The 27813-nt window shown below is 44.2% G+C and overlaps 1 protein-coding gene across 9 annotated transcripts in view; it reads left to right on the top strand.

Annotated features, from left to right (window-relative positions):
* Positions 1 to 27813, top strand: part of MAP7D2 (MAP7 domain containing 2) — a 111811-nt gene that overhangs the window by 54697 nt on the left and 29301 nt on the right. Inside the window, exons 3-9 of one of the 9 annotated variants that reach the window (XM_055267834.2) lie at positions 817 to 980; positions 7831 to 7942; positions 8790 to 8888; positions 11647 to 11757; positions 13224 to 13346; positions 19595 to 19731; positions 21464 to 21591. In XM_055267834.2, the coding sequence (XP_055123809.1) occupies positions 817 to 980; positions 7831 to 7942; positions 8790 to 8888; positions 11647 to 11757; positions 13224 to 13346; positions 19595 to 19731; positions 21464 to 21591 (874 nt within the window). Of the gene's footprint in view, positions 1 to 816; positions 981 to 7830; positions 7943 to 8789; positions 8889 to 11646; positions 11758 to 13223; positions 13347 to 19570; positions 19732 to 21463; positions 21592 to 27813 lie in introns of all 9 variants that reach the window. The other 8 variants (XM_055267833.2, XM_055267835.2, XM_055267836.2 and 5 more) reach the window with 8 other exon arrangements.

The raw sequence follows: 27813 nt of genomic DNA, 5'->3' as shown, positions 1-27813 counted from the left end.
TTCTCTCTTGGGAATCTAAAAGGGCCATCCTCAGGAGAACTGAGAAAATCAGCACTTGAGTCATTCTGTATTTTAGGACAGAGAGCCCTGGTTGAGAAAGGCTGTCTTGCCTCTTGCAGGCTGTAGACAGATTAGTGCAGAGTGTTCTTCACAGGATGCTGAGGGAGATAGCATTTCCCCATTGCATTGAGACAAATGAGGAGCTTTCAGGTTCTTCTCTTCTTCACTGCCTCCTGCTGGTCGGTACAAGCATTGCCTCCTCCAGGGAACCCTTCCCTGCTTTGGCTAGGTGGAATTAAGGGCCCCTTAGTAAATGCCTTGAGGGTAAGGCAAATTTTATTCATGTGTTTTACCCCCTAACCTAGCTCAGTGTCTGGTGCTTGGTGCACACACAGTTAAACTGCTTTTGAATGCACATAGCCTCATAAGCATCATTGCTCAACCTAGCATATAGTTTAGCCATTATGCACAAGTTTGACTTATTGACAGCCGTCATAGTCATAGCTCCCACGTGGGGAGGCACTTACTGTGAACTTCACGGTCATCATCTTGTTCGAGCTTAACAACACTGTGATGTGGCAAACATGACTGTCCCCACATTGTAGAGGAGGAAACCGAGGCAGATGATCTAGCTAACATGCTTAGGGTTACCCAGCTAGTGGCAGAGGTACCAGAACCCATTATCTCAATCACTGCATCCTAGGATCCTGCCAGGCTCTTTTTAGGGCTCTGCTCTTGCTTCCGTGTTTTTGGTCTTAATCCAAACTGCATGGGATGCTCTGGTAATGACGCCTCTCTTCTACTTTCCTTCCCCAGCTGCTCGGGAGCAACAGATCCTGGAGAAACAGAAAAGAGCCAAGCTGCAGTACGAAAAGCAAATGGAGGAGCGATGGCGAAAACTGGAAGAGCAGCGGCAGCGGGAGGACCAGAAGAGAGCTGCTGTGGAAGAGAAAAGGAAACAGAAGCTCCGGGAGGAGGAGGTAAGGCCCAGGTGCACCCTCCACCACCTTCCAGCCCCCCCAGCAGGGTGCTCAGAGTGCCTGGGCATCCTGCCCAGCTCTGGGGTAGGAGAGAGACCTGCCGTGCACCTTCTCCTTGATGGGTCCCATACCTTCTTTCAGCAGCATGACATGAAACTGGAAGCAGCACCAACGTAGAACCACAGAGACTTATCCATTCAACTCAGGTGTTAATTCGCTGTGTGATCTTGGGCAAACTGGCTGGTTTCTCTGGGCCTTGATTTGTGTGTCTGTGAAGTGAGGGTTGGATTTGGTAGTCTCCAATGCCTCTTCTAGTCATAACCTTTTCTGACTCTAAGACTCAAAGGGTCCCTGGTGGTCTAGTAGATAGGGGAAAAAAAAAAGACTCAGAGGAGATTGTGGATAGCGGCTGAGTGATGTGAATCTGAGGGTTACAGATGGGAGTTCATGCCTCCAAGGCAGGCACAAGGCCAGAACAAGAGCTGTGAGGTTGAGAACAATGTGATCCTGTCAGTTGCTACTGGCAAATTAGTCTACCCTCAAATACCAAGATGCTAGTATATTTAAATTTTAATGTAGTTCTTTGCTTTAATTGCTCTTTCCAGTTACCTTTTAAAAAGGAAATGGCACGTAATTACCCCTATGGAGTTCTTTATTACTAAATTTTGAAAATATATTTAGAAAGCATATTGGATTATAGATTTTCTTCAAGATTATATTTTTAGGATATAATAAAAACCTTATGTCAGTTGATAATTTTTTATTCATAAGGTATAATGATTCATCTTTTAGTATGAACAATATAGAGGTTTGGTAATCTCCAACACTATAGGATATAAAGATGTTTGTACGAATTCAGTATTTTTTAAAATCTCTGAATGGTTGTTTGTCACTATATATATTTACCCCTTCTTTTTTTTTTAAAGAACAGATACGAAAACACACAGTCAGACCCATCTTTGCCCAAGGAGCACCCTTTCGTGGTGATTTCTTTCCTCCTCTTAGAAAATGAGGTCTAAGCCAGTGTCTTAGCTATGGTTCGCCGTTACTGGCTGCAGTCTGATTGCTGTGCCTTCATCTGCTCCCAGTTCAAATGTCAGCTCCAGTGCCAGCTCTACCACTGAGCAGCTGGTGGCCAGGGGCAAGTGACATGCCCCTCTAACTCTGTCTCCTTAGCCCAAAACAGAGGTAGTTACAGGAATTAAAAGAGGTGACTTTTGTAAAAGTGCCCAGCAAAGCACCTAGCACAGAGTAATCATTCAGGAATGTTACATTCTGTTTAGTTACTTCAGCTGAACTTGGCTAAAGCAAGGTCAAGCGGGAGCTACCCACAAAAGCTTATGAAACAGAGTCAGTAGATGGGAAAAAGCCACAGTATAATAGGCTGTTTTGGTAACTTGGGACAGATTTCTCCTTTCCTAACTTCTGTGTTTGTCAGGAGTGGCTGGACTCACCCATTTTCTTCCCATCCTCCATTCCTTGATGACTTAGAGCTTGTCCTCTTCCTCCATAATCTCTCCATTTTGAAAGCTTGTTACTGCTGCTTCCAGGAAGGGGTACTATGAAGTCACATAAGACACTTCCCATGCTCTGACATATGCATTGTCACTGGGGGCTGCTTTTGAGGCAATTTCTGTTTATAATTTTTCTCTACAGAACATTAGTGCTGGAGGCATGTTAAATTAAGTAGTCCAGCTCCCCCTTCTTGGAGGTGAGGGAGTTTTATGCCATATGGTTGGTCCTGATGCAGCTGAATCTTTTGTGATTTCCCTTCTGGGTAATTTTCTATTTGTGTGCTTCCTTGCACCCCTAGTGTGGTGGAGGGAAGCAGGAGGCTGCCCGACCGACCCTTGTCAGCCCAAGCTGAGCTTGGTTCCCTCTTCTCCCTGGGCACAGCAGGGCAGGGCTGAGGGCTGGGCCTCCTGTGGTTGTGTAGTAACCCAAGGAAACAGCAGCCTCCCTCTGCCACCTGCTTCTGCCCTCAGGGTCCCAAGGGACCCAGGTGTAGCTTAGGGACTTGCCACACACAGGCTGGCTTGTTAGCTACATTGGGTCGGTGCTCTGCTGGCACAGAGGCCTTTTTGCCATTCTCGTGGGTGACATTTAGGGAGAAGGGATCAGCCTGCATTACGGAAGCCCCTCTTCAAAGGAAACCCTCTGCACTGGCCCCTATGGTTCGAGGGGAGCTCTGGGAGGGCTGCAGCCTGCTCAGTGCCTGGCTGTGGATGTTCTCCATTCTTTTCTCAGTGTCAGATTGAAGTCTTTTTTTTTTTTTTTTGTCATGTTCTGTCTCTGTCAGCCAGAGAAAAGCATCTGCAGGAAGATCATTCATCCTATGCAGGCCATTTTACTTCTCTAGCCTGTTGGAAAGTGTTTGTTGCCCACCAAATCCTGCCTCTCTGGGTCTGATACTTAGGAGCTCATGAGAGGCCTGTTGACCCCACCCCAGCCCTGCCCTGGCTCTGTATCCCTATGGTTGCCATGATGTCATGCTTGATAACCCCTCATGTCTGTGCCAGGGCAGAAGTGGGTACCACCAATGGTCTGTCTCTCAGAGGTCTTAAGAGTTGGCAGAGGTAGAAGCTAGTCAGGCCTGTCCCAGGGAGGGGTGGGGTGGTTCTACTGTCCACTTGACACCCTGGCCTTAAACTCATTCTCTTGCTGGAGGCCACCTACTCCTTAAGGTAAGTTCTTAGAACCTTCATGTGTCACACAGCTCCCAGGAACCAAGCTACCAGAACAAGTTCCTGTCACCTGTGTTAGGGCTGACAACACAGTATGCCAGCCCATTCTCAGGGCAGTATAGCTTCCTGACCAGTGGCCCTGGAAAATTGGATTTGGAAAAGCCAACTTCATGTTCCTTATGCTAAACAGAAAAGAGAAAGGCCTCTTTGTCTGTCTGTCTGTCTGTCTGTCTGTCTTTCTTTCTTTCTTTCTTTCTTTCTTTCTTTCTTTCTCTCCTTCTTTCTTTCTTTCTCTCTGTCTCTCTCTCCTTTTCTTTTCTTTTCTTTTCTTTTCTTTTCTTTTCTTTTCTTTTCTGCACACATCCCTGCTGAGGACCCCTGGGGGTGTGTCCCTGCAGTGTCATCCCCAGAACACATGTAATGGGCCGGGCATGGTGGCTTATGCCTGTAATCCCAGCACTTTGGGGAGCCGAGGCAGGTGGATCACCTGAGGTCGGGAGTTCAAGACCAGCCTGGCCAACATGGTGAAAACCCATCTCTACTAAAAATACAAAAATTAGACAGGCTTGGTGGTGCTCACCTGTAATCCCAGCTACTTAGGAGGCTGAGGTGAGAGAATCACTTGAACCTAGGAGGTGGAGGTTGCAGTGAGCAGAGATCGCACCACTGCATTCCAGCCTAGGTGACAAAGCAAGACTCTGTCTCAAAAAAAAAAAAAAAAAAAAAAAACACATATAATGGCAGTTGAAGAGGCACAGCCACCCCCTACCACCCATTCCTGCCAGAGACTGCTGTCTGAGTAACAGTGTCTGGAATGTGCCCTGCTGGCGACCTTTAATACTGTTCAGCCGGTTCAGCGGAGTCACCTTGGTCATGATTCTCCAAATTCATCCAGACGGATCTAAAGCCAGAGCTCAAGGCATCAAGTGTGAGGCTCGCTCCTTCCTTCTTTCCTTCCTTATCTCCCTTTCCTTCCTTCCTTATCTCCCTTTCCTTCCTTCCTTCCTTCCTATCCTTCCTTCCTATCTTTCCTTCCTTCCTATCTTTCCTTCTTTGTTTCCTTCCTTCCTTCCTTCCTATCTTTCCTTCCTTCCTTCCTTTCTTCCTTCCTTCCTTCCTTCCTATCTTTCCTTCTTTCTTTGTTTCCTTCCTTCCTTCCTATCTTTCCTTCCTTCCTTCCTTCCTTCCTATCTTTCCTTCCTTCCTTCCTATCTTTCCTTCCTTCCTTCCTTCCTTCCTTCCTATCTTTCCTTCCTTCCTTCCTTCCTTCCTTCCTTCCTTCCTTCCTTCCTTCCTATCTTTCCTTCCTTCCTTCCTTCCTTCCTTCCTTCCTTCCTTCCTTCCTTCCTTCCACTAAGCCCTACCTAATAGAGGAGATTCTAGGGACAAGGATTTGCCTTGCCCTTTCCCCATCCTCTGTTGATCATCAGATGATACTCAGGAGAACCAGAACTTGGCAGGAATTGCAGTATGCAGTTCTGATATTTATTAATACTGTTTTTCTAATGTGATGGAACTTTTTCATGCTCACTTTCTCTTGCTCAGCCTTTCCTCTAACCAGTGGCTCTTGCTTGGGGGTCCCATGACCAGCAGCACCTGGGAACTTGTTAGAAATGCAGATTCTCAGCAGGCTCCACCCCAGACCTATTGACTCAGAAACTCTGGGGATAAACCCCAGGGTTTTAATAATTCCTCCAGGGGATTCTCCTACCTGATCCCTCAGATTTGAGAACTATTGCTCTAAATGGTCCTGATAAGAATCTTCCTCTTTAAATTCAGATTCACTTAGCTTTGGTTAAGGACTTACTGCATACTAGTCATTATCCCATAGACTTAGAGTGATCTGGTGATGTAGGTTAAGCTCATCCCCATTTTATAGGCAAGGAAACTGAAGCTCAGGACTGAAATGATTAGCTCAAGGTCACAGGGATAAAAAGTGGCAGGCAGAGGTGAGATTTGAATCCTTACCTCCTGATTCTAAATCTGAGATTCTTTCTGTTTCATCATATGAAGGAACAAAAAGGTACACACAAACACGAGGCAATACTGACCTATACAGGACTAACCTTAAATAAGACTTGTACACTGGACAAGTTTTGTTTTCTGTATGTATGAATCACCCCATTCTGACTTTTTGGGGTTCCATAAATCCTCTTCTCTTAGAACTTGCTTATCATCTATTTCTCATCATCTCTCCAAAAGTGGGTGATACAAAGTGAGTGTGTCTTTCTCTCAGGGACAGCTGTGTTTTCATCAGCCTCCTCAAGGTCTGAAGGAATGAATCTCCAGTGGTGGGATTTGGAGCAGCTCAGTGGACTGGGGATGGATGGCAGGGGTAGTTTTTCTAGAGGCCATTGAAAAGTCCAGGGGCAGGTCTGGCTTTCAGTGAGCCCTCATTCCCTTACAAGGGTGCCCCCCAGATAGCTGATCAGTGGTCAGGCTGGTTCAGTGAAGCTCACTATTCTTTGTTCTCATTGGTCCCCTAGTAGAGAAGGGACTGCTTTGTGAGGTCCTTCTGGCATGTAGGAAATCTACAGTAACCCACCCAATACTTAATTCACTCTAGGATGAAAGGTTTCAACACTTCAGTTAGGTCATTGGTTAAATACTTTATGTTAAACCATATAATGAAATACTATTCAGCCCCAATCTCGAGTGGCTGTACTTCAGGCATCACATGGCAGAGAAGTTCTCTTCCTTCCAAGCCCCAGCTTTTATCAGGCAGACTGCCAGAGTTGGCCATCATCGTTTAACGGGCCAGGGTCGCGAGGACTGGACTCTGCTAAGGCATGCATACTCATGATTGTAGAGTCTCAGGCCAAAAACAAGAGCACAGTTAATAGCTAATACAAATCTAAGACTTATAGGAGGTAAAAATCTCCCTTTCTGCTCACAGGTCCCTGGAGAGGCAGTCTCTTAGCAAAGTGCTATTCAGAGAAAAATTATGCAGAGGAGGCTGAGATGTGGAGAAGCCAGATCCTCATCTCATCCCTCTGGTATAGACAGAAGGGATACATCCAGATACCTGTTAAGTGACCTTTATATGTTTCTAGTAAGTGTGACATAAAGGAGCCTTTTCCTGATCTTTAAGTCATGGTTACTCAGTTGATGCTGTCCGAAATTAATTTTGCTTCTGTGTGTGTTTTTTTAAGCCATGACAATTGTATCTTTTTGTTTTGGAATCAGGCTATGATTAGCCCAATTCCTGGAGCACCTCAGGGTTGGGTTTTATGAGGGCAAAAGGGTGTCATTATAACTGCTAGCTCAGGCCTTCTCCAGTGGAGACAGGGAGAGGAGTTGGTATTTGCATTGTCATGGAGGTGGTGGGGAGTGCAGAATTAGAGCACCTTCACCGAAGCACCAAGGACAACTTTATGAAAGTAACAATCTGGGTAATACAGGAGAGTGTTTTTGATAAATACTGTTACGAGAGAAGCCGAAGCCTAATGGTTGTTTTTTTCTTCTGGTTAAAAATTATTGGGTTCTGCCTCCCTGCCTCCTCCACCTAAGTAACTCTGGGCATGCATGGATGCTTTTTTTTTTTTTTTTTTTTTTTTTTTTTTGTGGCCAGAAGGTTCTTTACTCTTGCCTCTTGAAAATTTTGAAATATGCAATATTATCCCAGATTACTATATAGCAGAAAAGTGTCACACTATGTAAAACAGTTGGTTCCCCTTTAAGAAGTTCTAAGATGAAAATGCAGCTTTGCAAAATAGATCTCAGTGTCATGTATCACCCCAAAAACTCAAATTATATTTGCATTAAAATTTTCTCAAAGCAAAATGTTTTATGCTTTTAACTAGAAAGGATGCTCTTGGTTCTGGAGCAGAATTCCAGCCCTCCTGGATAGGGCAAAATGGCTTGAGATAGGCCTCAAGGAGTTAATGCTTATTGGGCATTATTCCTAGGGCAGCTTCTCCCCAGGGAGGGGAGGGGACAGGACGCACGGTGTTTGGGTTGAGAGCCAGTGCTAGCCTAGCCGCATTATTTACTCTCCACCTACTCAGAACACGCTGGTGTGGCCGAGAGAGCACATATTCCTGGGTTTTGGATGCTGAGCACAGAAAGCCCCATTTGGTGACTCACACCATGCACTGAGGCAGCAGGCAGTGTGGTGGGGCTGGGTACTTAATCTTGTTAACACTTGCCTTACATGAACTGTGTAGGAACGGCTGGAGGCGATGATGCGCCGGTCCCTGGAGCGCACACAGCAGCTGGAGCTGAAAAAGAAGTATTCGTGGGGAGCACCACTGGCCATTGGACCCGGAGGACATGATGGTGAGTGTAGGGTTGCCCCTGTATTTCAGGTCCTGGGTGGGAAATAATGGAGCAGGCAGGGGATTATGGGCACCCCTGGGTGTCTCCAGGATCTGGGGGATGCTCTGCACAGCTTTTCAGAGGCACCACTTTCAGATGTGATGTTGAAAACTGCCAAGATTCCTATGCATGCACTTGTTATGAAGGGGATCTGTGCATTCTTCTTGATAGCAAACAGCAGTTGACACAAAAACTGGGCTTTGAGGGAGAGCAAAAGAAAAGTCTTTGAAAGCAGAGCCCAGTGAGCCGGGCCCAGCTGGCAAGCCCAGGGGTGGTCTGACTTCAGGGGAGGGAAATGGCAGGAGGCTCTGTCACTGTTCCAGATGCGATCAGGAAAAGCAGAGTGGCAGTTACCCTCCAAAAAGGGCTGGACTATTTCCTGCTTCATTTTAAATTTTTGTTGCTTTTTCGACTTTGTTTCAAGGTGACTTATTTCATTACCAGTTCATATTCATCTTTAAATTTTCAAATGTATAATTTAATGTATGGATTGTTACTAGTCTCTGGATGGCTTTTCCTTCTTTTCAGTGTCTCACTACATTTCAGCGATCTTAGCATTCTATTATGCAGGAGGTGTGTACTAGCTCTATCTGAGAGCAAATGAATTTGAGTTTACAGGACAGTTCTTGACTTTGCTGTATTGTGCTTTTCACCTTTGGGCAGTAAATATACTTTATTTTTTCTTTTTTGAAAAGTCAACAACCCATTTCAGTTACTTTTTCTAATTTCCTAATTAGAAACTAAGAAGCAACAAGAAATTGGGACTTTTTTCTTTTACCTCTCTTTGCTCTGATTTTTTGCTGTGTAGGTGAATCAGAAAATACCCCACCCCCTCCTCTAAGTTTAGCAGCCAGCACCCTCCCTCCGGATGCAGGGACCACTGCCGCAGCTGCCGAGTCCACCAACGGTATATCCGAGCATCACTGTGCCATAGCATTTTGTGATAACTGTTCTGATCATCCTCCCCCATCACCATGTCTGTGTCAAGCACTTTTACAATTGGTTTCTTAGTCTGGCCTGTCACAATTTTTTTTTCCTAGCAATGTGAATGACATGCCCATATTTCTTTGTTCCTCTGTCATTATAGAGCGGTGCATGCCTTACATCTTAGTGCCCTGGAGATATTTCATCCTCAACTCACTAACGTCTTGCCTTGAAAATCTTGTCAGTGTTGGATTTTTGCACATTCAGATCTTTAACAATCTCTTCATCATCTGTTGTAGACATTAAGTAGTAGGGCATTCTGATTACTTCTGGTTACCAAAACCTGTAATCACCTGGAGTTCTGAATGGAAAACTTGAGCTTAGTGTTAAAGTGATAGATTACTGGAGAGGTGTTTGAGAGGGAGTGGTAGGGAGTTTATCAGTGCTAACACTGGGAATCCAAATAATTAGATAATTTGGCTTTGTGCTTGATTTTATCTAATAGGCTGTCTGTTTTGTATACCGGCCTGGGAAACTCCTCTGGTCTAGATCAAGAACAGAACTAGCCAAACTTTGTTTCCATTTAATAATGACTTTAGAAATTCAATCCATCTTCAACTGGCAAAAAAAAAGAAAAGCTGTAAAAGGGATGCAGTATTTACCAGCAATGCGGAAGGTCATATTAGCAGTAGGAATCAATATCCTTGGTTTCTGACATTTCTTTGACAATGAATAATCCTTACTGGGGGTGCTTCGTAACAGCAATTTTGCTGCACAAGCAGAGTTACCTCTAGTGTAGGCACTGGCTTTCCCCCGAGAAAGGTGCAGGGGGGCTGGGCATGGTGGCTCGTGCCTGTAATCCCCGCACTTTGGGAGGCTGAGGCAGGTGGATTGTTTGATGTCAGTAGTTCGAGACCAGCCTGGCCAACATGGTGAAACCCCGCCTCTACTAAAAATGCAGAAATTAGTCAAGGGTGGTGGCGGGTGCCTGGAGCCCCAGCTACTCAGGAGGCTGAGGCAAGAGAATTGCTTGAACCCGGGAGGCAGAGGTTACAGTGAGATCGTACCAGTGCACTCCAGCCTGGGCAACGGAGCAAGACTCTGTCTTGAAAAAAGAAGAAAAAAGAAAAAAGAACGGTGTAGAGAGGTGGAGTAATCACCCACTAGGAATCAGCACCCAGGGCCCGGGCCAGGGTGAAATGAGTGCAGTACTTGACTAGAGCACACAATTTAAGGGAGTGCCAAAAATCTCAGTAATAAAGATAAAATAATATCTTAATGTGATATTTTTTTAAATCAAAATTAATGCAAAACAATCCATAATAAACAACAAATTTCTAAAGACTGGTGCCATGCTGAGCATATCAGAGCCTGAAGCAAGAGGGAAAATGTGTACCCTTATATACATGGTTTTATGTAATTTCTAATGTTTAATTTTTTCAAAACATTAAAGTAGTTTAAAATATGGAAAAATTGAAAAGTAAGAGTATTAAAACTCATATAATTTCAACTTTAAATAGTTTTATTTCTACACAAATCAAATTTATTATACTTTTACTTCAGCTTTAGTTAATTAAAAATTATTGGGCCAGGTGCAGTGGCTCACGCCTGTAATTCCAGCACTTTGGGAGGCTGAAGGCAGATCACGAGGTCAAGAGATCGAGACCATCCTGGCCAACATGGTGAAACACCGTCTCTACTAAAAATACAAAAATTAGCTCAGCGTGGTGTCATGCACCTGTAGTCCCAGCTATTCAGGAGGCTGAAGCAGGAGAATCACTTGAACCCGGGAGGCGGAGGTTGCAGTGAGCCGAGATCGTGCCACTGCACTCTAGCCTGGGAGACAGAGCAAGACTCCATCTCAAAAAAAAAACAAAAAAATTATTTAAGATTGTCATTTGGTCAGCAGAAATTATAGAACATGGCAGTTCTTATGGCACTTCTCATGTGAAAACACGATGAGCAGAGGAGTAGATTTTGAAAATATTATTGATGAGTTTGCTTTTTCTACAACCAAGAGCATACATTTTTCTTTTGGCCTCAGGCTCTAACATAGCTTGGCAGGGCACTGTCAGCATCTCTTTGTTTGCTGTCTGAAATAATGACTGGAACGTAAGAACACCAAACTCAGGGTCACCTGTTAAAATCCTAACCTCAAACAGTTAAAGCATTTGCAAAAGGACCATTTTGATCTGTCTCTTACTAAGAAAAGGAAAACTAACTGCTAAAGAGGCCGTTCTGCTTTAAATACAACTCCGAGAGGACGGATTTCATCTCTCTCCAACCTGAGCTACAGATAACCTTCATAAAAGAGTCGGTTTCAGCAAGTGGTGACAGTCAGACCATAGGGCGTTTTCCAGTGGTGATTTGTCTCTGGGTCCAAGTTGGTTTTGTTTTTGTGTGATGTGAGCATGCTCAAAAATCCCTAGACAAAAGAAAATGATTTGTTGGTGGGATCAACACGGCTTTAGTTGAACAGTTGAGTGAGGTTGAACATTTGAAATTGAAGATGACAACACAGTGAAGAAATTGCAGAGATCTTGCTGCAGACCAAGGGCTGCTGTAGCCTGGGCATTTCTAGATTAGGATAATGAGATGCCAGGATGATGAAAGCAGAGCATGCTGTGCCACAGCATTTAGGAGGTGCGTGGATGAGGACAGGAAGGACACTTCGGGATATGTGTTTCTCGGTTCTACAGTAGTGTGATGAATACCAATGTCTTTAATGCATTTCTCTGCAGCATGTGACAAACTTTCAACATCAACTATGAGTTTGCCAAAGCCGACGGAGCCTCCCATGAGTAAACGCCTGTCTTCATCCACCGTGGCAATATCCTATTCCCCAGACCGAGGCAAGTGAACATGTAGACTTGGTCTCTCCAGTTTGTTTCTTTTCTGGTGTGAGCATCTTAATGTTTGTCTTTGTGAGAGTCTCCTCTTGAGCCTTCTGCAGATACCATCATTGTCCTAGTCTTGTGGTCTGAATGTGGGAGCCCTAGGGCCTTGTCAATGGGACTTTGGAACATTTCACGGCTCTTTAGAGCCAAGTCGTTGTTGAATAGAGGCAAGAATTAATACAGTCTCCCATTCTGAAAGAGACTGTTCTGTTTTCCACATTGCATGTAGGAGTTATCCTGCCCAGGAATTAATTAACCAGTGGGCAGATGTGACCATTAAAGTAACTGCCTGGTCAATGATGGAATACAGTTGATTAGCCAGAAAGAGCAGAATTGATAAGTTATAGTTACATAGGAGGCTTAGATATGTGAAAAAATGGGGTTCTGCAGTCATCTGTGGTTTATAGGCCCACCCATTTTGTAGATGAAAAGAGAAGCACAGAACTAATGAGGCCTCTAAAAGAGGAAAAGGTTGGGTGGCACTCTGTTTTGAGTTGGGAGATGATGTGTATGGGACATGTGCCAGTTCCAGAACCTGAGTAGATTTAACACAGTCTGCATTCTCACAAAGGCTCAGATAAGTCACTGAAAGTCTGTTTATACCTTTCAGAGTATACAGGTTAAGGAAATGAGGGAAGCTCTCCATGCACTAAATGTTTATTCTAAAGCAACACTGAAGAAGCATCAGGTACCAGTGGAGTATTTAGCACAAGTTATCACCAAGGGCAGAGCAAAAGGCTGGTTGTGACTTGGCAGAGGCTGGTGTGCCTTCCTGGTTGTTTCCACTGACATTGACCTTGTACCTCTATCCCAGAGGCATATTATGTGTGTCAGAGACCCTATAAGGTTCATAACGCTACTGATCTGTGATGCAGTTCATGGTAAGCACCAGGAACCTGGAAGTGATGAAGAGCTGAATACAGAGTGAGGGAAAAGTTAATTCATTGCCATATATGATACATTCAAAACTGATCTAAATATTTTGGTCATTGACTTCTAGATTATGAATGCTACTATCTTTCATTAAAGCTGATAATCAGTTGGCTGTTTGTATTTTTGTGCCTCTCACTTAATTTTTACCCTTATTGACGTGTAAAAAGTATGAAAAGATATATTTTTGTACTATTACAAGATGACATTTAAAAATCAATGAGTGATACAGGTCACTGTACTGCAATAGCATATTGAATGGATTTTGGTACCTAGTGACAGTTAATGCACTCTCCCAAACTCTAAAGGACACATTATTTGTTTTATTTTACTATGACAAATTCCAAATCCATCCTTTGTTCAAATATTTTTATTTTCCATGTTCTGCCACCCAGAAGTTAATTTGCACCATGCATTGTGTTGTTTAAATGTTTTATTTTGTTTTGTTTTAATTTTGCTTTTTAAAATTTTCATTTGATTCCATCCCTCAGCTCATCGCATGTACCTTAGTCCAGTGGAAGCCATTCTTGTTTCACGACTGTTGACACCCACACAGTCTTCTTTAGCCAGAAGCAGAGCTTCAGTCCTGCTCTCTGGGCAGGCCAGTGATTCAGGTAAAAGAGGCTAAGCTGGTAACACCAAGGAAAATGCCCGAAGAGGTGTTGGTCAGCCTAGGATTTACTCCTGAATTTTTGGATTTTGCTTCCTATTTGCTGGCTTTATGAAAAGTCTTCATTGGCTAATAACGTCTTATACCAGTGTTTTGCTGTTTTATGTTTCTTTTGAGTGTCACAGAGGTGAGTAAATTATCTTATGAGTGAGGGCATGTTCTTTAGGAGAAGAAAACCCCACTCGATGAACTCTTTTCTTAAGAGATGGTGTGGCAAAATAGCCTGTAGACCAATCTGGGGTGTCCCATAGCCAGCTCTACCACTCACTAGCTCTCACCATTGGGGGTAAGTTAATTAACTTCTTTAAGCCTCAGTTTTCTCATCTATAAGAGGGAGCTATTTTAAATTATTGTGAAGATTAAATGAGAGAGTGCACGCAAATGAGATAGCACAATGATTAGCACAGAATGAAAGCTCAACAGAAGTTTCTAGCCTCACTACTCAAAAGGTGATCCATGGACCAGCAATGGCAGCAGCATCTAGGAGCTTGGTTGGAAGGCCCCACCCAACCTGCACATTGAAGTCTGAGAAACACTGGACCAGACCATCAAAGCCCTGCCTTTATCAAAGCAGATCAAGTCATCATGTCAGGATTTGTGGGGGCTGGCATTCTCTTTGTTTCCAGATGAGCAGCACTGTGTCCACCTAAGGTCAGGTCTACTCTCTATTCTCAAGATAGTGTACTCAGTTGTGATGATACATAAATGAGATAAAACTTCTGCCTAGTTGTAGCTGCTTCCAAACAGTTATACTGTTTCTGCAAATAAGTTGTACAGATAGCTAATAAGTTCATAAGATGCTCAACATCATTAATCATTAGGGAAATGCAAATCAAAACCATGGTGGGATGCCACTTTACACCCACTAGGATGACTAGAATTTTTTTAAAAGGGGAAATAACCACGTGTTGGTGGAGGTGTGGAGACACTGTTCCCTCACCCACTGCTGGTGGGAATGTAAAATGATGCAGCTGCTGTAGAACACGGTCTGACTGTTCCTCAAAAACTTAAGCATAGAGTTCTCATACGACCCAGCAATTCCACTCCTAGGTATACAGCCAAGGAAATTAAAAACATATGTTTGCGCAAAAACTTATTCACAATAGCCACAAAGTGGAAACAAAATGTGATATACCCATAAAGTAGAATATTATTCAGCTATAAAAAGAAATACAGGTCAGGCATGGTGGCTCACGCCTGTAATCCCAGCACTTTGGGAGGCCAAGGCGGGCCGTTCACTTGAGGTAGGGAGTTTGAGACCAGCATGGCCAACATAGTGAAACCCCATCTCTACTCAAAATACAAAAATTAGCTGGGTGTGGTGGTGCACACCTGTAATCCCAGCTACTCGGAAGGCTAAGACAGGAGAATCACTTGAGCTCGGGAGGTGGAGACTGTAGTGAGCTAAGATTGCACCACTGTACTGCAGCTTGGGTGACAGAGCGAGACTCCACCTCAAAAAAAAAAAAAATACAGATACATGCCACAAGATGGATGAACCTTGAAAATATGCTAAGTGAAAGAAACCAGTTGCAAAAGGCCACAAATTGTATGCTTCTATTTATGTGAAATGTCTGAAATAGGAAAATCCATGGAGATGGACGATAGATGGTGGTTATCAGAGACTGGAGGAGGGAAGGAAGGGGAGTGACTGCTTAACGGACAAAGTTTCTTTGGGGAATCTTGAAAATGTTTTAGAAGTAGACTGTGGTTATGGTTCCACAACCTTGTTAATGTACCAAAACCTCCAAATTGTATGTGTATATGTATATGTATACGTATATGTATATGTATTTAAAGACAGGGTCTTGCTCTTTTACCCTGGGTAGAATGCAGTGATGTGATCATAGCTCACTGCAGCCTCGAACTCCAAGCCCTCCTCTCACCTCAGCTTCCCAAGTAGCTGGGACTACAGGAACACACCACCATGCCTGGCTAATTTTTTGGATTCTTTGTAGGGACAAGGTCTCACTACGTTGCTCAGGCTGGTCTCAAACTCTTGGGCTCAAGCGCGACCCATCTACTTTGGCCTCCCAAAGTGCTAGGATTACAGGTATGAGCCACCATGCCTGTCCTGTACACTTTTTAAAGGGTGAATTTTATTGTATATGAATTATATATCAAAAAACCCTAGCAAGTAGGAAGTACCCCATTTCGAGAATAAGGAATACGTTGGGGCTCACTAAGAGCAACTCCAGGATCAGTGATTTGCTAGGAAGACTCACAGGATCCCCAGTGAAAGGATGCAAGCAAAGTCAGCAAAGGAGAAAGACACATGAGACAAAGTCCTGGGAAGACCAGGCACAAGCTTTCAGAGTCCTCTCCGGTGGAGTCACTCAGGATGCCTTTCACCCCAGCAATGAGTTACGACAACATGTATGAAATGTTGCCAACCAGGGAAGCTTTTTAGAGACTCAGTGCCCACGGTTTTTACGGGGGACTGGCCACATGTACTCCGTGCCCAGCACATACCTAAATTCCAGGTTCCCAGAAGGAAAGCAGGTATTCAACATACACCATGTTGTTTTTTTATGCCCTGTGAGCCACTCATCAGTTAAAGGGGGATCGTCCTAAAATCTAAGTTCCCAGGTGCCGGCCAAAGGCTAACCTTGTAAGCAGGCCTTAATAGGGATGGCAGTCAGGCTTGCTATGTTAACTCATTTTTGCACAGTCCACCCACTTGACCCTTGGCCAAGGTGTCTTTACAGAAAATCTTTCAGTAGGGCCCCACACAGCAGGGGGTGAGACCATCCTGCAGTATTGATCTCAGTTATGTCCTCTAGGGGTTCTGGGACTTAGTAGTTAAAGCAAATCTCATTAACCAGAAGGTCTGTCTTTTTTTTTCTCTTTCTTTTTCTTATTTATTTATTGATTTATTTATTTATTTTGGAGACAAGATCTTGCTCTGTTGGTCTTAGCCACACTGGAGTGCAGTGGCATGATCATGGCTCACTGTGGCCTCAACCTCCTAGGCTAAAGTGATCATCCCACCTAAGTCTCCTGAGTAGCTAGGACTATAGGTGTGTACTACCACACCTAGCTAATTTTTTTTTTTTTTTTTTTTTTTTTGTAGAGATAGGGTCTTCCTATGTTTCCCAGGTTGGTCTCAAACTCTGGGACTCAAGCGATCCTCCCACCTCGGCCTCCCAAAGTATTGGGATTACAGGCTTAAGCCACTGCACCTGACCTTAGAAAGGTCTGTTTGAGGCAGCCAGGTGGCCTCCTCCATCAGTTGCTGTATGAATCTTTTTACCTGGCCCGTGGCATCAACTCAGGCCCAGAACAGCTCTGGCCAGTAAGTTGAAACTGATCTGAATGCCTTCCAGGCCTGACTCAGTGTCATGATAATGGTGGCACGCACATAGGAACTATGATCCCCAAGGGCTCATGTGGTTCCCTGGAAACAAAGAGTTGAAGATGTTAGGGCATACTAGCAGGGTATCATTGGTCAGGCATTCCCCAGCGTGGCCTCCCACTGTGGTGACTGGTGCCTCAGGGTGTTCAGTCCAGGGCAGGTAATTCAGCTCAATCCCAGGTTTTATGGGGGCTGCCTGAGGCCATCAGTCCCAAACAGTTCTACCAGTAACCCTACTTCATCTTCCTGGCAAGTGCAGATGGCATCTGGAGGTGTTCTGTGGGGACATGTAGGAGCTGGCCCCACCCCTGCCGGCTCATAGTCATGCTGTCACATGCCATCTAGGCTCAGCCATGGGTCTGAGTCCACGGTGCTTTCAGCACAAGGAGTTTTCCTTCAGAAAGGAGAGCGCTTCCAGGAGCAGTTATGGAAAACAGAACACAAATGTCCTTCCGTATCCCTGTATCGCCCCAGGTGTTGGATTATGTTGTTTTTCTCCGTGTCCTATTCAATAATCAAAACTTTACATTTTCTTAATCATCCCCTACTCTCACCAAGACCTTTCAAAGAAAGGACAAAAGCATTTCTTAAAACCCATTTTTATCCAACTTAACCAGAAAGATATATTGTGTTCAGGTATTAGGCTAAAATCCTAAATTTTCAAAACATTTTAAAGTAGGTTTGTATCACCTCTGAGCCCTTTCATCTTGATCATTTATGCAGTGAGCAGCCTAGAAAAGATCAATCCCTTTCCAGTGACAGCTGCATTTAACAAATTGCTTTATTGACGTGTAGTGAGAAAAAGGTAGAGGAAATACAGTCAGGATCTCAGTCTATTATAAACTGCAACTACTCCAGAAAATTAAACACAAAGCATCAGCAGCAGTGACACGTTGCCCAGAGGGGATGGAGTTCAATCTGTCAGGGATAGCTGAAAGAGTCACATTGCCTGTGATGTGACTTGGAGCTTTTGTAGGAATCATGTGTTGGGAATATAATCAGACTCCGCATCAGAAATAATAGAGCCAATGAGCAGCTTGATTGTGGATGGTCCCATCAGAGAACAAGCCCTGTCTTGTGGGCACTTGTATGTGACCCAGTCTAGCAGCATCCAGGATCTTTTTACAGTTGTGGGCCCCATGAAGGGCATTCTATATTTATAGTGGTCCCTACTCGATTTTTAAAACTCCAAAAGCATGTCTTTTTCTAGAAATTGCCTATCTTTTCATATCTCCCCTTTTTCAGAGGCTCTATTAGACAAAAGTCATAGCAGAAAAATCTACTACAGAGACTTGTTCTGATTTTTGGAGTTTAAATTCCAACCTACCCACTGCTGGCAAAAAGCAAGGAAGTTGTGTCTAACTCTCACTTGGAGGAGAAAACAAAAACCAAAGGCCTCACTTGGGCTGTGCTTTTTCCCTCACTTTAGCTAACATGCTACAGCTAAAAGCAACCAGGGGGATCCATCAAGCCAACTCTCTTGGAGCTGTATTGGTCATCTTTAAATTCCGTAGGTCACTTTTACCTCTCAAAACAGCTCAGCTGCTGTTTTATACCATGGATAACTTCATAGCCACCCAGGCATCACAAGTTTGTTCTCCACCCTTTTGTCCTTTTCCCAAAATGTGATTTTACCATGTTTCAGCAAATCAGAGTCATTCCAGCAATTCCCATTTCTGACACTAGTTGTGCCAGAGTTCCCCAAGACCACCCCAGGTTTGATGATTGGCTAGGAGAACTTGGAAGAGTCAGCATAGATGTACTCATGGCTGTGACTTATTTTTTCTTTCTTAGCTTTTTTTTTTTTTTTTTTTGAGATGGGGTCTTTCTCTGTCACCCAGGTTGGAGTGTAGTGGCATGATCTTGACTCATTGCAGCCTCAACTTTCCGGGTTCAAGCGATCCTCCTGCCTCAGCCTCCAGAGTAGCTGGGACTACGGGAGTGTGCCCCCATGCCAAGCTAATTTTTGTATTTTTTGAAGGGCTGGGGTTTCACCATGTTGCCAAGGCTGGTCTCAACCTCCTAAGCTAAGGTGAGCCACCATGCCTGGCCCATGGCTATGATTTATTATAGGAGGAAACATGAAAAAACTATCAAATGGAGGAGGTGCATGGGACTAAGTCTAGAGGTAGCCAGGTGTGGATTTCCAAGAGTCTTCTTCCAGTGGAGTCACATGGGACGAGCTTAATTCCTCTACCAACACATTGTGACAACATGTATGAAATGTTGCCAGGCTGGGAAGTTGGCTAGAAACTCAGTGCCCAGGGTTTTTACTGGGGGCTAGATATGTAGACATCCCCTGCCAGGCACATACCCAGATTCCACACTCCCACAAGAAAAGCAGATGCTTAGCATAAACCATACTGTTTGTATAAACAGTTTAGACATCCATCAGTTAATGGTGGGAACCCTCCTGAAATCTAAGTTCCCAGATGACAGCCAAGGGCCACCCATGTAAGCAGTCCTTTCTAAGCACAGCAGTCAGATCTGCTATGTTAACCCTTTTGTGCACAAGGAAATCGACGTTTAGAGAGGTTAAGTAACCTGCCCAAGGTAATCCAGCTATTAGGTGGCAGTGCTAGGTCTCTGTGGCTCCAAAGTACAGACTTTTAACCCCTGAAATAAACTTGAATAAATTTGACTCTTGAGTATGGGAGCCTTTTTAGGGTAAGATCCATCCTGTGTACAATAGAAAAGTATGATATTGATTGCCCAGGTCATATTTTAACAGAAATGTGTTCTTCCCAACTCTCTGCTCTACTTTTTCCATCTGTACTCTCTGTGCTTCTGGCTGTTATACTGTAACTTTCTAGTATTCCATGTCTGTCCTCGTTTAGCTCCTCTTGGCCCTCTTAACCCTTCTTACAAGTCTTCACCCACTCGAAACATTGAGAAGAAGAAAGCTACATCTACATCTACATCTGGTGCAGGAGATGTTGGGAAAGAAGCCCTTGCAGGAGGAGAGGCCTCTCTGGTAGGTTTAAAACCACCCACCCACTCACTCCTCTAGACTGTGTTCTGTCTGATGGTGTGATTACTTCTGTGCTTGACCTGGGCTGTCTGTTTCCATCAATCTCCTGGGACTGCTCAAAGCAGGAAAGGGTAGATTTAGTTCAAAATTTTACCCAACCTTTGAAAATCATTTAACTTTTTGCACCCTCTTAAGTCTTAGTACCTTGGAGCAAATTCTTAATGATGTCCTTGTCACAGCCTGCCCTCTAGAGGACAGGAGTCAGAAGGAATGTTCTAAATATCCTCTGTCTTCCTCGTTACGGATATCTGATTCTGGGTCAGTCTTGCCTGTGCACCTAAGTAGAACTGAGGATCTACGTCAACTTTTACCTACAAAAATAATCATTTAATATTCTTTTGAGATGAAGTCTTTTTATGTTGCCCAGGCTGACCTTGAATTCCTAGGCTCAAGTAATTCTCCTGCCTCAGCCTCCTGAGTAGCTGGGACTACAGGCACGTTACTATGCCAAGCTTAAACGTTTTTGATGGCATATTGGCACTATCAGTAAATTAAATGTTGAGCAGGCACCCCCAATTGTGTCTATTTATTTAGAAATTACACAATGCCATACTACTTTTGTTAGTTATCGATTGCTACTTAACAAATTACCTCAAACCTTGGCAGCTTAAAATAACAAATATCTATTAACTCATGGGTTCTTTGGGTCAGAAATTCAGAGTGACTTAGTGGTTCTGGTACAAGGTCTTTCATGAGGTGTGGTCAAGATGTTGGCCATGGCTGCATCATCTGAAAGCATGGCTGGGCCTCGTCTGAGACGGCTCATTAATGGCTGTTGGCAGGAGGCCTCAGTTCCTCACTGCATGGGCCTGTCCATAAAGCTGCTTGAGTATCCAAATGATGCCACAGCTGGCTTCCCTCCAGGCAAGCTATCGGGAAGCTGCAGTGTCCTTTAAGTAAGTCACTAAGATCAACCCACGCTCAAGGGGAGAGGAATTAAGCCTCACCTGTTGAACGGAGGAATATCAAATAATGTCAGGACTTACTTCAAAGCTACTGCATTTTATAATGCCATATTTTCTTTTTAAATCTGTTGTGGCTCTTAGAAGTGCATGTTTTAGACTCTCAGATTTTACTATACAGTGGATTAGTGTTGAAAGGGATTGATGGATGTGAGTGTGGGAGCCAAATGAGGACTTGCTGCAGAAAAGTGTGATAGGGAGAGAAGGGAGCTAACCCTTGTGGAGCACTTTCTGCAGGCTGGGCACTGATGTCTGTTCCCTTCTGCCAAAGGAGGTATTGGGAAGACCTACAGGACTAGGTGGGGTTGCAGACCCATTATACCATGTATACCATCAGGGGCCACAGCTCACTGTCTTGGATGTTGTAACCACATTTTCACCCACTTGTAATTTTTTTGTAGTGATTTTACATCTTTGTAGTCTTTTCAGTTCCTGTATGTCTAAGACCATAATATGGTTCTGTTGTTAACTCTTTGAAAGATAACAAGGAGAAGGAAATCTTTGCATTTTGAGGCTGATTTTTTTTAACTGGATAATGTAAATGTGATGACCTCATCCTGCCTTCCCACAAAGATGCCTGTCATGTGAAGCATTATAGCTTCATATCGATCTCTCTGAAAGAAAGCTGTGCATTGTTCCATCTGGGGTATTAGTCTTATAAGTTGTGGAAGTAATGCCAGTCATGGACTGTGGCTATCCTGTGTCCCCTACAGGTGGAGAAGGTGAAGCGGGGGCAACGAACAGCAACTTCTCTTCCCATTGTGAACTTCGAGTCCCCTCTGAGAAGATGCGAGTTTTCTGGAGGCATTCCTAAGAGACCATCTTCTCCTGTGATATCCAAGTAAGCATCTCTCCCCTTTGCCAGACAGTCTGTCATGAGTCAGTTTGCTAGGGCCTTGTGCCATCCAGTGTTGCAGCTCCTGCTCCCCCGTGAGGCGTGGCCAGCCGGAAGAGGTAAGTGGGAGAAATGCTGGCCTTGGAGTTACCTGGCTTGACTCTCTGCGTATCTTCTGGGTGAAAGACCCTTTGCTAAGGGACCCCAGTGCATAACAGGGCTTTTATTTACTAAGATGATGCATTCAGCATTTTCTCTTTAGGTCCATGAATTCCATTCTGCTTTTCTGGTATTCTTTTTTCCAGTTGCATTTGGATTTAAGTGATTGCATTGGGCTTGGGCTCCTCTTCACATTCTCCCCCACCTTGTTGTCTCTCTCTTTAATAGAGAGACAATAATAACTTGTCAGCCATGATCAGCAGTATTTTAATGAAGCAAATATATATGTGTGTGTGTTTTTAAGAAATGGGGTCTGGTTGTGTTGCCCAGGCCTGGAGTGCAGTGACTGTTCACAGGCATAATAATCACAGCACGCTATAGCCTCCAACTCCTGGGCTCAAGTGATCCCCCCGCCTCAGACTCCCAAGTAATTGGGACCACTATGCCCATTCACCATAACGCCACCATGCCTAATTTTTGTTAGGAACTAGGTAAACTCACCAATGAAACCGTGTAACTGAAAAATTTACAATAACTATGTGCCCACCAAGGTCTTAAGTCATTAAAATATTTTACTGACAGTAACTGACAAAAGACTCAGTAAATAACTCAGTCCAGTAGGACAGTGGAAACCATCTTTAGTAGGACAGAGAAAGAAAGAGAAATATGATTTAATTTGGGAAAATACGGAAGTTTTTATATGGAGAGAGTCATATAAACCTTATTCAGTGTATCAGTTTAGTTCAGAGAATGTTGGAGAAACACAAATTTAATGAACACTTGCGAATTTGTCAAAAATATTTAAAGATGACATCGGCTCTGAAATTTCCAATGTGTTGCTTTCTAACAGAGACTTTTTCACTACTATTAATAATTTTTTTTAGAGATCACTATGGTTTTGATACACTACTAATACCTGCCATTGATGTGTTTGTCCTCCATAAGGAAAATCTTTCCATAGCACATCACTGAATTAAAAGCCTACTTTTCTTTCTTTCTTTATTTTTAGTTCATTGCAACCTTTCTGTGCTAGTATTGCCCATCTTTGGTTATGGTGTTGTTATCTTACCACCTCTTTAAATTTATTATGTGGACTCTATGATCCGTTTCCCTCTGTCTTATTTCTGAGCCTTTTTCAGCTTCCACCCATGCATCATTACTCTGGTGTTAATTTTGGACATTTGCATTAACAGAAAGAAAAGCTTAGTTTACGCTGAGAGTTTTACAGGTTGCACCCTCTCTCTGTCTTGCTGGAATTTGGACTCATGGTCCCTGCAGGGATACTAGCTTGCAAGTTTCATCATTATTATTGTAAATGGTAGTGTCTTCCATAGAAATGAGAATTATAGGTATACCTAGTTTTGTCGTACTTTGCACTTCACAAATACTGTTTTTTTTGTTGTTGTTGTTTGTTTTACAAATTGAAGGTTTGTGGCAACCCTGCATTGAGCATGTCTGTCGATGCCATTTTTCCAATAGTGTGTGCTCACTTCTTGTCTCTGTGTCACATTTTGGTAATTCTCAAAATATCCAAACTTTATTATTATTATTATATCCATTATGGTGATCTGTGATCAATGATCTTTGATGTTACTGTTATAATTGTTTTGGGGTGCCATGAATTGCACCCATATAAGATGGCAAACTTAATGTGTGTGTTCTAACAGCTCCACTGACAGGCCATTCCCCCATCTCCCTCTCCTCGGATCTCTCTACACCCTGAGACACAGTAATATTGAAATGAGGCCAATTGATAACCCAACAATGGCCTCTTAGTGTCCAAGTGAAAGGAAGTGCCACAGATCTCTCACTTTAAATCAAAAGCTAGAAATTATTGAGTTTAGTGAGGAAAGCACATCAAAAGCTGACATGGGCTGAAGGCTAGGCCTCTGGCACCAGTTAGCCAAGTCATGAATGCAAAGGAAAAGTTATTGAAGGAAATTAAAAGTGCTACTCCAGTGAACAGACAAACCATAAGAAAGGGAAACAGCCTGTATTAGTCAGGGTTATCCAGAGGGACAGAACTAATAGGATAGATGTATATATAAGGGGGAGTTTATTAAGGAGTATTAACTCACACGATCACAAGGTAAAGTCCCACAATAGGCTATCTGCAAGCTGAGGAGCAAGGAAGCCAGTCCGAGTCCCAAAACCTCAAAAGTAGGGAAGCTGACAGTGCAGCCTTTAGTCTGTGGTCAAAGGTCCAAGAGTCCAAAAGCTGAAGAACTTAGAGTCTGATGTTTGAGGGCAGGAAGCACCCAGCATGGGAGAAGTAGGCCAGAAGACTAAGCCAGTCTAGTCGTCCTTCCACGCTCTTCTACCTGCTTTTTTTTTTTTTTTAAGATACAGTCTTGCTCTGTGGCCAGGCTGGAGTGCAGTGGCGTGATCTCGGCTCACTGCAACCTCTGCCTCCCAGGTTCAAGCGATTCCCCTGCCTCAGCCTCCCGAGTGGCTGGGATTATAGGCATGCACCACCATGCCCATCTAATTTTTTAAATTTTAGTGGAGACAGAGTTTCACCACATTGGCCAGGTTGGTCTCCATCTCTTGACCTCGTGATCCGCCCACCTCGGCCTCCCGAAGTGCTGGGATTACAGGTGTGAGCCACCTCCACCTGCTTTTATCCTAGCTGTGCTGGCAGCTGATTAGATGGTACCTACCCAGATTGGGGGTAGGTCTGCCTCTTCCAGTCCACTGACTCAAATGTTAATCTCCTTGGCAACACCCTCACAGACACATCCAGGAACAATACCTTGCATCCTTCAATCCAATCCAGTTGAAAGTCAATATTAACCATCACAAGTCCACCTCTTGTCAACTTGAACCCATACACATCTCCTGAGATCATACATAATCTTCAAATAAAGACAAATAATAAGGTCATAATTACTCCTGTCCTTCCTACAACTGGAAGCACACCAATCCCCAACCCAAATGCTGTTACATAAAGTTAACACTTAAATGCTGATATGACGTCAATAAATCTTATGTCACATGATAAAGGAAAGAGAAAGGAAATGACAATAGTTTCTTCATCCACCATGATGGTGGATTAGGCATTCCATGGGTCCACAGATGGTACTCTTGGTAGAAGCATTGCATGCAGGATAGACAAACCTATATCCAGAATAAGTGTATACATGCACAGACATGTTCTTAACAAAATAAGGAAGAAATACTCGTGCAATTACAGTGCTCGTTTCTGCAACTGGTCCTGTGATCGTAGCTGGTATTGATGACTCCCTTCTTCTGCTACCCATTCTGTATACTCTTTGCCTTCAGCAAACACCTCAGCAGGTCGTTGTCTTTTACCTGGTGGAGTGACCCAAAGTTTCATTCCTGAAGGGTCTGGGCCATTTATAGTCCTGCCAGGATTGGGCTATTGTAGTTTTCCATTGACCTTAATCACAGGGCATGGTAAAACTAAGAGATACCCTAAGGGATCTCCTGTATTCCATGCATACTCTTCCTTACCTCCATTGTGGAGTAGTAAACTGATTTCATCTTGATAGTCTGGGTCAATCATCCCAGTCAACACTAACTGTCTTCTTAGCCTGTTGACTTAGAGGTAGCAGGAGCCTAAAGTGTCCAGCTGGCAATCTTTGTTGTGTCTCCTGGTGGCAGCATTCCTCCCTCTGGAACTAAGACCTCTAGGCCAGCAGAATGTAATGGTGCAGGAACAGGAAGCAAAAATTTTGCTAGTGGGTCACTAGGGGTGATGGTGAGTGGTGCCACTTCCATTTCCACCCATTGATTCCTGGACCTGTGAATCCTGGCTATGGGAGAAACAGTACCATATATAGGATGTTGATTCAGAACATACACAGCCTTGTGAAGAACTTTGCCTCAAACTTGCAAAGTATTGTCAACTAGTTGGCATTGTAATTGTGACTTCAAAAGGCCATTCCACTGTTCTGTCAATCCAGCTGCTTCAGGATAATGGGGAATATGTTAAGACCAGTGAATTCCATGAGCATGAGCCCACTGTTGCACTTCTTTAGCCGTAAAGTGAGTGCCTTGTTCAGAGGCAATGCTATGTGGAATACCATGACAGTGGATAAGGCATTCCATGGTTCCACAGATGGTAGTCTTGGCAGAAGCATTGCGTGCAGGATAGACAAACCTATATCCAGAGTAAGTATCTATTCCAGCGAGTACAAACTGCTGCCCTTTTCATGATGGAAGATGTCCAGTATAATCAACCTGCCACCAAGTAGCTGGCTGATCACCTTGAGGAATGGTGCATATCGAGGGCTCAGAGTTGGTCTCGGCTGCTGGCAGATTGGGCACTCAGCAGTGGCCATAGCTAGGTCAGCCTTGGTGAGTGGAAGTCTGTGTTGCTGAGCCCATGTGTAACCTCCATCCCTGCCACCGTGGCCACTTTGTTCATGGACCCATTGTGCAATGACAGAGGTGGCTGGGGAAAGAGGCTGAGTGGTGTCCACAGAACGAGTCATCCTATCCACTTGATTATTAAAATCCTCCTCTCCTGAGGTCACCCATTGGTGAGCATTCACATGGGATACAAATATCCTCAGTTTTTGACCACTCAGAGAGGTCCATCCACATATCTCTTCCCCACGTTTCTTTGTCACCAGTTTTCCAATCATGCTTCTTCCAAGTCCCTAACCGTCCAGCCAAACCATTGGCTACAGCCCATGAATCAGTATATAATCACATATCTGACCATTTCTCCTTCCAAGTAAAGTGCATAACCAGGTGCAGTGCTCGGAGTTGTGCCCACTGGGAAGATTTCCCTTCACCACTGTCCTTCAGGAATGTCCCAGAAAGGGGCTTATAGTGTTGTAGCTGTCCACTTTCAGGTGGTGCCTGCATGTCATCCACAGCCATCTGTAAATCAGGCCCTAGTCTTCTCTTCCTCTGTCAACTGATCATAGGGAACCCCCGACCACCACCCGTGAGGCCATCGGTGCAGGCTGGGGGAGAGAAGGCAGGGTGACAGGGCATTTGAGCCACTTCCTCATGTAATTTACTTGTGCCCTCAGGACCTGCTCGAGCCCGATCATGTATATACCATTTCCATTTGATGATGGAATGCTGCCGTGCACACCCCACTTGATGGCTAGATAGGTCAGAAAGCACCCAGTTCATGATAGGCAATTCAGATCGCAAGGACTGGCTTCCTTGCTCCTCAGCTTGCAGATGGCCTATTGTGGGGACTTCACCTTGTCATTGTGAGTCAGTACTCCTTAATAAATTCTTCTTTATATATACATCTATCCTATTACTTCTGTTCCTCTAGAACTATTTTGGTAGCAGGAGTAGTTCTAGAGGAACAGAATATTAAGGATGGAGTTCTTTCATTGGTTTTGGGGTTTCTGGAGTTGGCTTCTCAGAAGCAAGTCACAACTGGCTCTGTGCTGTTTCTTTGAAGTTGAAAATCCTTTTTTTTTTTTTTTTTGAGATGGTGTCTCACACTGTCACCCGGGCTGGAGTGCAGTGGTGCAATCTCAGCTCACTGCAACCTCTGCCTCCAGGGTTCAAGTGATTTTCCTGCCTCAGCCTCCCAAGTAGCTGGGATTACAGGCGTGTGCCACCACGCCCGGCTAATTTTTGTATTTTTCGTAGAGATGGAGTTTCACCATGTTGGCCAGGCTGATCTCGAATTCCTGACCTCTTGATCCGCCCACCTTGGCCTCCCAAAGTGCTGGGATTACAGGCATGAGCCACCGCGCCTGGCTGAAAATCTTTTTTTAAAAAACTTTTATTTTAGTTTCAGGGACACATGTGCAGGTTTGTTCTATAGATGAATTGTGTGTCACAGGCCAGGTGCGGTGGCTCACACCTATAATCCCAGCACTTTGGGAGGCCAAGGCGGGTGGATCACAAGGTCAGGTGTTCGAGACCAGCCTGGCCAACATAGTGAAACCCCATCTCTACGAAACATACAAAAAATTAGCCAGACGTGGTGGCATGCGCCTGTAATCCCAGCTACTCGGGAGGCTGAGGCAGGAGAATCGCTTGAACCCGGGAGGCGGAGGTTGCAGTGAGCTGAGATCGCGCCACTGCACTCCAGCCCGGGCAAGAGTGCTAGACTCCGTCTCAAAA

Source organism: Symphalangus syndactylus, chromosome X (assembly GCF_028878055.3).
Source record: "Symphalangus syndactylus isolate Jambi chromosome X, NHGRI_mSymSyn1-v2.1_pri, whole genome shotgun sequence".
NCBI lineage: Eukaryota > Metazoa > Chordata > Mammalia > Primates > Hylobatidae > Symphalangus > Symphalangus syndactylus.
Note: the sequence above shows the minus strand (reverse complement) of the source record. Positions and strands in the feature narration are given on the sequence as shown.